Genomic DNA, 12,093 nt, shown 5'->3' on the forward strand with positions numbered 1-12,093 from the left:
TTACGTTACGGTGGTGTCACATCTAACAACAGTTGTGCGGCAAGCATGGTGTTACGCTAACCAGCTTGCCCGTACACCATTTGTCAGCCCTCACTGGCACCGAGTGGGGCTGCCCACACAGAGACCGACTGCTACTCCTTTCAGCCAGCACCTACGCAGTCAAGCAGCTAGATTGCAATATGGGAGTGTAGGCAGCATATGTTTATTTTTACTTCTCAGCTATCACTACAGAATGAGACCTAATGTATAGCAAGCAGGGAAGACTTCAGAAGCAATACCCCTGTGCCACATCTTTCCTATCTTCTTCCTGAAGATCTGGTAGCTCTGATTTATATATGCAATTTTCATAGTTACCACTAAGTATAGCAAAACTGGACCTTAATATGCCTGGTTTTAAACTATTTCTAAAAGTATTCTTATGGCACAAAGGCATAGTTCTCTTCTCTCCCTAAAGGATCTATCTTACTGCTAAAAGTGACATCCCTATGACACCCCTCCCAGAAAAAGAGCCATTTCCATATTGTTCTGGTAAACCACAGAGCAGAGGTAAAAGGAAAAAAGGAAGCTTCAATTTAAAATAAACTCTAAAAAGACTTTTAGATAAGTAGAGATACAGGGATAGAGATTCACTAAATCATTTTTCAAATATTCCAGGATCCTTTTCATGATATACTATTTTAAGTTTGCTTTTTATTCCCCAGTTGTTTGGACACACAGACAAAAGAGTTAAGAAAAGAAGGGCAGCAAAAAGACAACAGTGCCTGTGTATTACAGTCAAGAGATTAATCTAAAAAATAGTATTTCTGCATTTAATGAGGGTTGAGGACAACAAATGAGAAATTTATAAGGCTACAGTTCCTATTATCCAGGGTGCTGACAATATGTATGAATACCCTTGTTTTGTAGCTGGGTTTTTATATTCAGTCCCTATTTTTGATTCTTACAGCATGGTTTTGTCCTTGCTGTGTGTCAGGTGAGCACTTACCATCAGAGTAAGAATCAGGTATGGGTAACAAAGCCTCTGACAGCTGATTGTCAGAAGACTGATGTCTTTCATCAGTGTTACGGACTTGAGGCTGGTCCTTTATTAATCCTATTCTTGTCCATACGCATATGAAGCATCTTTAATCTCAGGATTTTTAGTATTTGTGAATCAGTAATTTTACTTATGGGTTAGTATTTTTGAGGCTTGGACACTAAGTTCAGAAAACAATTTCCATCATAAAATATTAAAAACATACAGTATTCAGAGCTTCAGCAAAGATTAAATGTCCTTTGAATTCAACAGGACGTTGTTTTTTTCAACCAGCATAAGATAATAACTGACCATCACAGTGCTTACTTGGCTCAATATTTTTAATGTCTTTCTCCCCACAAAATACTACAGAGAAAAACAGAGGATGACTTCTGTAAAAGAGGTAAATAAAGCACAAAGAGATCTTCAAAAGTGTTTTAGGTGTTTCACTCCTTTATTCCGTTCCTTGGGGTGGAATTTATCTGAACAAATGTGTAAGTAAGTCCACAGTAGGCATCCATGTCTGAACTAAATGCCCTCTCTAATCAATATAGAGAAATAAGCACTTCAAGGAGAGATTTTTCCTGACCTATTTGAGGTGTGAACTTTAAGACCAGCTTGACTTGCACCTATCATTCCCTATTGACTACTGAGGGAACCCACAGGAGTACCCTACACTGTGGACATCTAACATTCAGCAAGGCAAATTCTGCTTTCTGTTTAACAGGAAAAACACTGGATCCCTACCCTCTCAAAGCCTGTTTGCACTTGGCTATACCTGGACAACATGTTTTCTAACGAGAGTGGGTCACATCCGCCTGTTCCAGCACAGGGTAACAGCTTGCTCTTTGCTTTGCAGCTTCATAAACGTAATGCAGCTGGTTAGAAGATTACATGCTCCACTGACCAGCTGCACTTAGTGAATGAAGCTGCAGAAGAGCAGAGAGAACAAGCCATCCAAATGCACGAAGTGCATTTCCAGCTGCAGGGAGCGTGCAGAAGAGACCAGCTCCCACAGCGCTGCCTTTCAGTACAGGACTTGACCAGGTTACAGGAATTTGCAGCCCTGGCTAGAAACTGTTCTTACGACTGGGCCAATTCTCCCCTTCCAAGTTCTGTAGGCTTGTCACCTCTCATTTTTTGGTTAATTTTTAAAAAATAATTTATTTTGATCTAATGTAATTCACAAATTTTGACATAATATGTGAAGCTTATAAACAGTAATCTCAGTGCAAATCTTACAGGATCTCCATTATGTTACTTTCCATGCTTTTTTTGTCAAGTTTAATGAGATAGTTACACCTGGCTACAAGAGTTCATCTCATTGAAGAGTTCCTACTTTGTTGGAAAGCAGCTTCACAAATTGTTTGTAGGCAACAGAGATTCCTCTTAGGCTATTACCAACTCTGACAGGATTTGGATCAGGTGTAGAATATTTTACTTTCAAATTAGTGTTTCCTGTCAAATATAAAGTAAGGGATCTTTTATCAAGAACCTCTGTAATGTTTAGAAACTTGCACCAGATGTCCAAAGAAGGCTTGTAAGCAGTTACATACTACAAGCCAGCAGATGTTACTTTTATTTAAGGCTTCTAACTGCTCCAAGGCCTGTATTTTGGCAAGTGCAGAAGTTATGTAGTGTGTTAAAACAGTAGATGAATTATACAGAAACTGTGGCCCTGCTAGCACTGTTACAGTCAAACAGTTGTGGAGTTTTAAAAATCCACCTGTCCTGCAATGGATTTTGCATTTGATGGGAAACACATTGCTAAGCGACACTGAAATCTTGTAACACAAAGAAAACAAAACAAAACACCACCACCTTGCCTAGAACTAAACCCAAAAATATCTGGTATCCCAGCTTTCGCGTGGTGGGAGTCTATGTTCTGTTGCAGACATGGCAGCACTGGAATAATATGAATAGCTGCATAAAGTACACAGATTATGCTGTATCTATTTGACTTTCCCACACTCCTTAGAAGCCTCCTGTGTCCCAAACAGGCCTGTGGAAAAGGCAGACCTTTCTGATTCCCTGCTTCCAAAAAACAAAGAAACAAACCAAAAATCTTCCTGTGAAAACTGTGCCCTTTCACATTCAAAGTAAGCAAAGCATGAAAAAAATATCCTGCTGAAAGTCCATCCTTCACCCACTGACCATGACAGCACCAGTGTACAAGTGGGCTCCTGTGCTGTTGCAGAAGTCCACGGAGTTCAGTGTAGCCCCAAGCATAAGCTTCTTTCATAAATTGTGCAATAAAAGAAAAGGGAATACGGAATGTCTGGGATGCTAGCTATTCTTGCAGGTATTGTTTTGGGGGATTATCTTTGAAACTTTCTTTCCTGCCCTGTAATTTACACTGCTACTGCTGATAATGACTGTAAGGAATATAAGCAGCACTAATGGGTATGGATCACTGTTCTCCTAGACTGTACAAAAAAGGAGCATGGGGAATGATGACCCTGTAAGATAGATCAATGCAGCTACAGATTGGTTCTTACACTATTCAGGTTATTTTCCTTAAATGGCATCATGCCTCACACATTCTGCTGAAGGCTATCCATATCCATTCAAGTTCATGACAGCTATTCTTAGACATTCTTTCATTTTTAACGCCATTACCAAGACTACTACTGTACTTTTTAAAATGAGAATGAGGAGACAGTGTCTCTTTTATCAGGTTCAGATCTATTTAGCTTAAATTAAAATTATTTGCTATAATTTTCCTATAGTTATTCAAAGGGTTAGTGAGAAAATGTCACTGAACAGCTACTTGTCTCCTCATTAACATTCATGACAAAACCTTCTGGTAGGGCTGGTTTTGGCTGCCGATGGAGCAATACTTAAAAGAAATTGGCTTGTCTGCACTGCTCAGCAATGCCACTATGCAAGGGAATCGGTGATAATAAGATGATATTATTACAGCTACACTGGGAACATAATATATTTTAAGCTGCTTTGAGGTATACAGTGGGGGTCCAAGAATTGCAGCATGATTGCTTGTCTATTGCTATGAACAGGAAACAGCTGATCATTACATGTCTGCTTATTTGGATTAGCCCTACCCAAGGCCTTGAGGTAAAAGAAAAATCCGCATCTGCTGGAACTGTTCACTTCCTGTTTGTTTCCTGTCTGCTGGAACGTTTTTTTGTTCCTTTTCCTAGATTTTGGAAGGGTATATGAGTCCCATTGCTGAAACAGGTATTGCGTTCTTTGCTAGGAACATTGAGCACCTACTGTTTCAGAGGAATTTTTCTCATTGCAAGGCTTTCTTTCTTAGGCAAGATTCTCAGGAGAAGATTCTCTGGATCCTTGTGCACCCATTAGTGAAATTCCAGATACCTTTTTTTTTTTTTTTAAAATTACCATCCAGTATGGCAATGCAATGGCAAATATACAGATATGGGCAATACAGTTGTAAACATCTGCACATAAGGCTCAGCCAAGAAACAACTGGCAGCTGGTATTATGTTGTGTAGTAACTCATGCTAATTCACACCGATTGTCTAGAATATGGAAACCAAATGGAAAAACTATTGTCAGACCTTTGGCTCTGGGACATCTTTGAACCTCACATACTCTGAGGAATAAAACACTTAGGAACAAATGAATCTAGAAGAATGGAGCAGTTAAAAGTCCCGACACAGTGACAGCCCCTTAGAAATGTAGAGGACAAATTAATAATAAATGAGTAAGATTGTACAGGGCTTTAGGATGCAAGAACTGATTGCCATTTAAAAGAAAGGCATCTTTTCTTCTGATCATAGCTGTTTCCAAAATGCCTAATAGTTTCTAAAGTTCTCTGTTACGAATTTCATATTTAGCTTCTCCTGCTTAGAGTTCTTGTAGAGATTTGGAAAGTACTGCACTTCAGGTAAAATGAAATATAAAACTGACATAGAAATGATGTAGAAACATTGCCAGCAGCCTGAGGGAGGTGAACCTTCCTCTAAGCTCAGAACTGGTAAGGCGACATTTGGAGTGCTGGGTCCCGATCTGGGCTCCCCAGTACGAGAGAGAGATGGACATACCAGTGCAAGTCCAGCAAAGGGCAGTAAGGTGATGAAAAGACTGGAGCATCTTTCCTGTGAGGAGAGGCTGAGAGAGCTGTGACTGTTCAGCCTGGAGAAGAGAAAGCTCAGGGGGATCTCATCAGTGTGTATAAATGTCTGGTGGGGGGAGTAGAGAAGATGGAGCCAGGCTCTTCACAACAGAGCCCAGTGACAGGACAAGAAGCAATGAGCACAAATTAAAAAACCAGGAAATTCAATCTAAACACAAAAACCCCCACTTTTTTTACTGTGAGGATGGTCAAACACTGGAGATATCCATGGAGATATTCAAAACACAGCTGCACAGCTGGGCGACCTGTGGTAGCTGACCCTGCTTTCAGCAGGGGGGGTTGACTAGGCCATCTCCAGAGGTGCCTTCACACCTCAGCCATGCTCTGATTCTGTGTAAGAATCTTTACCAGAGGCTAAAGAGACAATGTTTAAGTTACAACAGATTGAGTTTCCTTGTAGATTATATCACGAATAGGAATCTGGGACAAAATCCTGAAAAGGAAAACAGACCTAAAATTACCTCTCAAAATGGAAATCATAAAATCATTCCATCTATGCTTAAGTATATGGTTGTGGGACAGAAAGCAAATAAGATAAGAAAGCCAAGGCATATGAAGGTCAGATCATAATTTAACAAAGAATTCACATACCCCTAGATAGTCTTATGTTGCAAAGGTTAGCATTACCGTAAGACATGCCTGGTACAGCAGAAAAAAAATTGCAAAAATCTACACGACCTTCCATGTCCCTTTCAAGAGTTTACAAAATGACATAAATGTCTGCACAACCAAAACACTAGTTTAAATTAGCTCCTCATGGGAGCGATGCTAATATACTCTCAGCATTACTTAAATGTTCATATATTCTGTTATTGCTTAGATATGCTGCTCTTGATAAACACAGGTCCTGTACACAACTTCCATAAAATCATCACAATCGGTTGTATTTGTTTTGTTATTTCTGGTGTACAGCATCAAATGGCAGAATCATGTATTAGAACTCTCTTGTACAATCGAAGTACCAAATTAAAACAAACAAAAGATGATCCTTGAAGAGTTAAAACATTGATGTTATCTAACAATCCAATATTTGCTTTATATGGAAAACCATCATCCTATTTTAAACTGCAACAAATCTAGCTGGTTTTATACTGAAGACAGCTTATTAGGTGAATATATTTTTCCATTAATGTGTTTGCCTTTCTAGAAAGACTCAGCAGTTTTTCCGTATAAGTGAACAACTTCTGAATAGTTTTAGAATAGCATTAAAATACTGAAACTCTACACAAAGTTCAAATGCTCTTTGATAAGACTTCACATTGCAAATTCCCTTTAAAACATCAGTGATAAGCCAGAAGAAACCACTTAGTCTTTTAATTCAACTTTCTGCAGAGCAGATTCATAAGAATCCCAGAACGCAGTATTTACAACAGGTCAGTAACTTCCAGCTATATACCTTGCTGTCAGTATTAAGACACAGAATTTCAGGTTACTGAAAAAGCCATAATGTGCTTAAGCTCACTGCAATATGAAAAGGCCTCAAGTTGCCAAAGAATTAGTAAGGTACCATCTGAACTCTGTGGTAAATGACCCCAGCATTTTCAGTAAACTGCACTGCCCACTGAACACCAGTGATCATCTTGGGTTTCCTTCTAGAAAAAGAGAAAAGCCCTGTACATGCTATAGATGGTTTGAAATGTCTGTTCTGCTTGCATACACATCTGTAATATTGCACGCAACTTCTGGATTTTTTTTTTTTTAGGTCCTTCAAAGCCAAATAAAATTTTGAAAATCCACTACACAAAAAGTTCCAACTTCACATTAAAAAGGGAAACCATCACAATGCAGAGCACTGCACAGTCATCCACACTGCAGTCCTTCCAAGGATTAAAGACACTTTCTAAATTATATTAGCATCTCATCTACTGCTGGGGACTTTTCTCCAGTTCATCCTCATATTATACATTTCCCATTCCCTCCTTTTATAATTCATCTTCCTTTCTGTGTCATATTGATAGAATCAATATTAGAAGAAAAAAATCTTTAATTGGATAAAGAGAATGACACAGAATTACCCTAAGGAGTTAGAGACATCTTTGCTTTTTTCTGAATGCAACCTCAGAGTTTCAAAGTAGGCTTCCAACTTCAGGGATAACCTTTCCACCATTCTTCTACATGTGTGCATATGCCCCGTTACCTGGGGTTAGCCAGCTTTACTGCACCTGTTTGCAGGCTTTCTACCTACATGCAAAGATGCAGCTCTGCAATCCTCTTTGCAATGCTGATTTACACCTCTTAGTGCCAGACCCTTTCCAACTTACACACATGCAGAAATGCTCAGGGGAACACTTTCAACACAAAGAGAGACTTCATATTTAGATAAAGCCACGATTGAGTATTCTGAAGCTCTTTGACTCTTTGCTAATCTGCAGTTTATGAGAAGAGCTCAATACAGTGCGACTTGTAAGTACAGTCACAACCATAAAAACTGCTTAACATTCATTATTAAAGACAAGCATTTAGCAAATTGCAACACTGAACCCTTGATCTTAGAAAGATCTTACAAACACTGAGGACCAGAGTAGATTAGAGTACTGATTAGGAACAAATAAAAACCCCAAACTGTCCTTGTCAATTCTTTCTAGGTATAAAAGATATGTTCGATACTGCTTAAGTGTCATGCTTTGCATGACAATCCCTCTCAAATACAACTGAGGCCTTAGCGTTTGGAAGCCAGAAGCCCTCTAAAAGACTCTGTACACCACAAGAAAATCACACAGGAAAAAAGTACAGCCTTAAGGCTACAAAAAGGCAGACTACAAAAAAACTGCTTTGCAATAACAAAAATCATGGGAGATCCACAGTTCATCTTGCAACAGTGAACATAATTGCAGACCTAAATTTTGCATCTGAAACTAGGAGACAAAAATTATAAACCTCTCTATGCATATCTAATCTCTTTTTTCAACATTAGCCAAGCCTGCAGGCACTTAACAGTCCAGATTCTTGATGTCATTGTAATTAAAGGCAATACTCACAAGGCTGATAAGCATACCAGCTGTAAGTTAACCCTTATCTTAGCCAAACTGACAACTGCAAATGTGATATCTAATTGTAAAGAAAAGAACATTGGAATTTATTATGGATAACTGACTTTTAAATCCCATAACCTTGAAAATAAGTAAATAATATCCAGCCTACCATCAAACTTCTTGTGCCGGGACACAAAAGTGGTGCGTACAAAGTGACTTGTCTCCTCCACTAAGTTTTCAAACTCCAGTTTGCTCTGTTGGCTTAACTTGTCCTCCATTTCTGAGGTGCAACATGTATATTCCTGAGGGCAGATTCTCAAATGTTCCCCTGGAATCACAGGAAAAAAGGAATTAGAAATATTTGAATACAGATAGAAATGTGTCAGAACCAAATATACATGATGTCTCTTCAGTTCAGGAAGGTGGGCTACCCAAAGAGCTCTTTAAGGCTTGACTACTTGATTTGGAACAATTTGAATCTCTATCAACAACTTTGCTGTAGTTGGGCATTCCTCACACAGGAGGGGAGACACACTTTGCAGAGTTGTTCTGATACTTCAGAAGGCAGAACTGTCTCACGCCAAAAGTGATTCCTCATGCTGAAGAAGCCTTCCTCATAAACAGACACATACTTAAAAATTCAAAGACAATTGCTTGCTTCCTGTTTGTATTCAAAATGCCTGGAGAAATACCTAGTGAGATGACCTGTTAGAAGTCATCGAAGCAGTCTTGCTGTTAAAACCTGAAAAACAGAAATTACGTATTTCTGTAGATAAGTCCCACTTGCTCAAATGCACCAAAACATTCTCCCCTTGTACCCTTCCTTCTCTTCTGCTTGAGAAAGTGTATTTTAATGACTGTGTTTGGGTGCCACATGTTTTCTTGGGCAGCATTTCTTGTCAGACTGAGCAAATGCTCTGCTGAATAGGAGAAAGCAATGAAGAGTTTAATTAATGCTTATGTTATACGGAAATGCAATGTAACAGGTAATGAAAGCCTCTTATTTAATTCAATAGATTTATCTCTTGAAGCACTGTGGCAATACTTCTGACAATATTGCTTTCTTCGGTACAATTTGCAAGTGGAAACCAATTCTTTAGCTCATGAAATTAAAATGGTCTGTTATTACATGAAATGTGAATTTCCAATTGACACTGTACTATGTGTGTCAGAAACATTTAGCTCAGTTTGTACAAAGGCAGGATATTCTACCATTCCCTCTTGAGAAATAAAAAGAACGATCTGCCTCTATGATTAAAGTTACTTGTAAGGCAATGAAAACATTTAGCTTTCTGTACACCGAATCCTGATTAAAAATCCCTCTGCAAATCTCTTAAAGGTGCAAATAAAATGATATACAAAGCCCAAGGGTTAAATAAATACTGGGGACCTGATTCTCGTTTATATTGAGGCTCCTTTCTACCACTGCTGAGCTATAAAGAAGATTTAAATGCAATTTATACCTACTTTAAGGCTACTTTTCACCATTCTTATTATGTAGTGAGGAGAATCAGGCCCTAAGGTTTATGGTTCCCAAGGGTATAATACATTTAGCTGCTGCATCATTTTGAAAAGAGCATCAAAAAGAGGTTTGCACATGCTTAGAATAAATATTGTCTTGAGTTTACCCTCACCTTATTCCAGTTTTTGTTTCAGTTTTTGAATGAAGTCTTTTAATTTGGAATTTAGTCACTCCTCAACCCCGACCCATCACCCTCATCTTAATTTTTTTTCTGCAAGAGTTCATAATATATGAACTATAATGCCATGAGATTTCTCTCAGCAGTCTCAAGACTTTTTAAAAGCTCACAGCTATACATCTTCAGGAAGGATCATTTCATTATTATCAGTTACTTTTTGGCAGTACTACCTACAAGTCCCAGTCATGTCCAAAAGCACCATGATATAAAACACTGCATAAACCTGGAAAAAGAGATACCCCATGACCATCAAAATACTGTAAGGATTATTTCCCATGTCTACTACACCCTCCCAACACAATAAATTAATTCCTCTCCATTCTCAAAATCACGCATCTAAGCCATAAACAACAAATATAGGGACTGGTGAGCCAGCTGCTGTCAAACATAAACGATAGTGGCAAAATAATGGTTGCTTTACCCTCTACATTGCTGTCACATTAAACTGAAACTATTCAACAGGTAACATGTGACTGCAGAGGTACCACAATAAGACACAATAAGAATTATTCTAGTAACAATAATGTTCTGAGTTTTTATTAGTTGACAGAAAGACAAGGAAAGCTGAAATGTTGTGTTATTAGAAGCAGTGCCATGTGCTTGATTAAGTAAAAAAATAAACCCCATCCATAACATCTGTAACCCCCTTCCTCGAGAAACCCAGGGGGTTTTGCTCATTGGAAAGCACTGGGTAGACCTACTATCCCAGTTCCTGCCACAGTAGTAGTTTATGCTTTCTATAATCATAATGTCCTCCAGTGCTGTTTCAGTCAAAAATTTTTATAAAATTCAGTTTTATTTCCTCTGTTCATTTCTGTTTTCTTTCTCTTCTGTCTGGCTCCATTTGTTTTTCAGAATCGCCGGACTATCAGCTGAACTAATGCTAATCATCAAGGCACTGTGCTTAGTGAGTAACGGCCATAGGTCTAGATTTTTAAGACATTATGTTATGCTGAGTATTATGACAAATTAAACCATACCGAACGCAGTATAGCAGTCATTTTTGTAGCAATATTCATTTTTCTCACACGTTTATTTATGGCCTGTTTTGTGGTTGCGTGGCAGGGTTTTGGTAGCGAGGGAGAGGCTGAAAGGGTGACCTTACTCTGAGAAAGTGCTGGAAGCTTCCCTGGCCGGGAGCTGGACCCACCTCTGGCCCAGGCCGAGCCCGTCGGCGATGGCGGCAGCGCCTCTGGGAGAACAGATTCCAGAGGGGAAACCTGCCGGGAGTCGGGGGATCGGGGTGCGAGAGGAACCCCTGTGCGGATCCCGAGGGCAGGGGGGAAGGAGGGGATGCCCCTGCAGCCCGCGGGGAGACCAGGCGGCAGGCTGTCCCCCCCCAGCCCACGGAGGGGAGCGGGGGAGCAGATGCCCACCTGCAGCCCGGGGAGAGAGGAGCCCACGCCGGAGCAGGGGGTGGGTGCCCCCCGAGATGGCCGCTGCTCCCTGGGGAAGCCCGCGCTGGGGCAGCCTGGCACTGAAGGACCGCGGCCCGTGGGAGGGACCCGCGCCGGGGCAGTTTGTGAGGAACTGCAGCCCGCGGGAAGGACTCACGGTGGAGAAGTTCGTGAGGAACTGCAGCCCGCGGGAAGGACTCACGCTGGAGCAGTTGGTGGAGGACCGTCTCCCGCGGGAGGGACCCCCCGGCGGAGCAGGGGAGGAGTGCGGAGTCCTCCTCCCCCTGAGGAGGAAGGAGCGGCAGAGACAAGGTGTGGAGAACTGACCCCGACCGCCATTCCCCGTCCCCCTGCACCACCGGGGAGTCGGCAACAAGACCAGCAGCGGCAACGGTAAGTTCGGTGTCTAAGCGCTGGATTGAGGCGGACGAGGAAATCCCCAGAGGCGGGAAGCCCGAGGAAGAGCAGAGAGACCCGTCCAGAGCCGGCAGCTCTCACGGCAGAGGCCACGGGCAACCGCGGGAGATTTAAAGGGCCCTGAGGAGACCCAGCTCGAGAAGGCTACTCAAGGGGTGGGCATCGTCCTCTCAGGAGGCCCAGCCATGGTTACCACTCGGGTGAAAGCCATTGCTAGGAAAAATGTGGCGACCCAGACGGAGCTCCCAAGCAAACATGCAGCTGTCCAGGTCTCTGGCTGCAGGGAGTGCCTGAGCCTGTCGCCGGTGGCAGAGGGCAGCGGGGACAACTCCTGTGTGCGGCGTGACCAGGTGGATGATCTGCTCAGCCTTGGTGGCAGAGCTGAAGGAGAAACTGGAAAGGTTGAGGGGTATCAGGGAGTGTGAGAGGGAAATAGGTTGGTGGGCCCGCACCCCACCATCCCTGAGGCAGA

General features: G+C 41.3%; 1 protein-coding gene across 1 annotated transcript in view; it reads right to left on the reverse strand.

The window, feature by feature from the left end:
* Positions 1-12,093, reverse strand: part of GPC6 (glypican 6) — a 777,565-nt gene that overhangs the window by 528,530 nt on the left and 236,942 nt on the right. The window contains 1 exon segment of the mRNA XM_041128712.1: positions 8,277-8,435. Coding sequence (XP_040984646.1) covers positions 8,277-8,435 — 159 coding nt within the window.

This window comes from Aquila chrysaetos, chromosome 14 (genome assembly GCF_900496995.4).
Source record: "Aquila chrysaetos chrysaetos chromosome 14, bAquChr1.4, whole genome shotgun sequence".
In the NCBI taxonomy this organism is placed as follows: Eukaryota; Metazoa; Chordata; class Aves; order Accipitriformes; family Accipitridae; genus Aquila; species Aquila chrysaetos.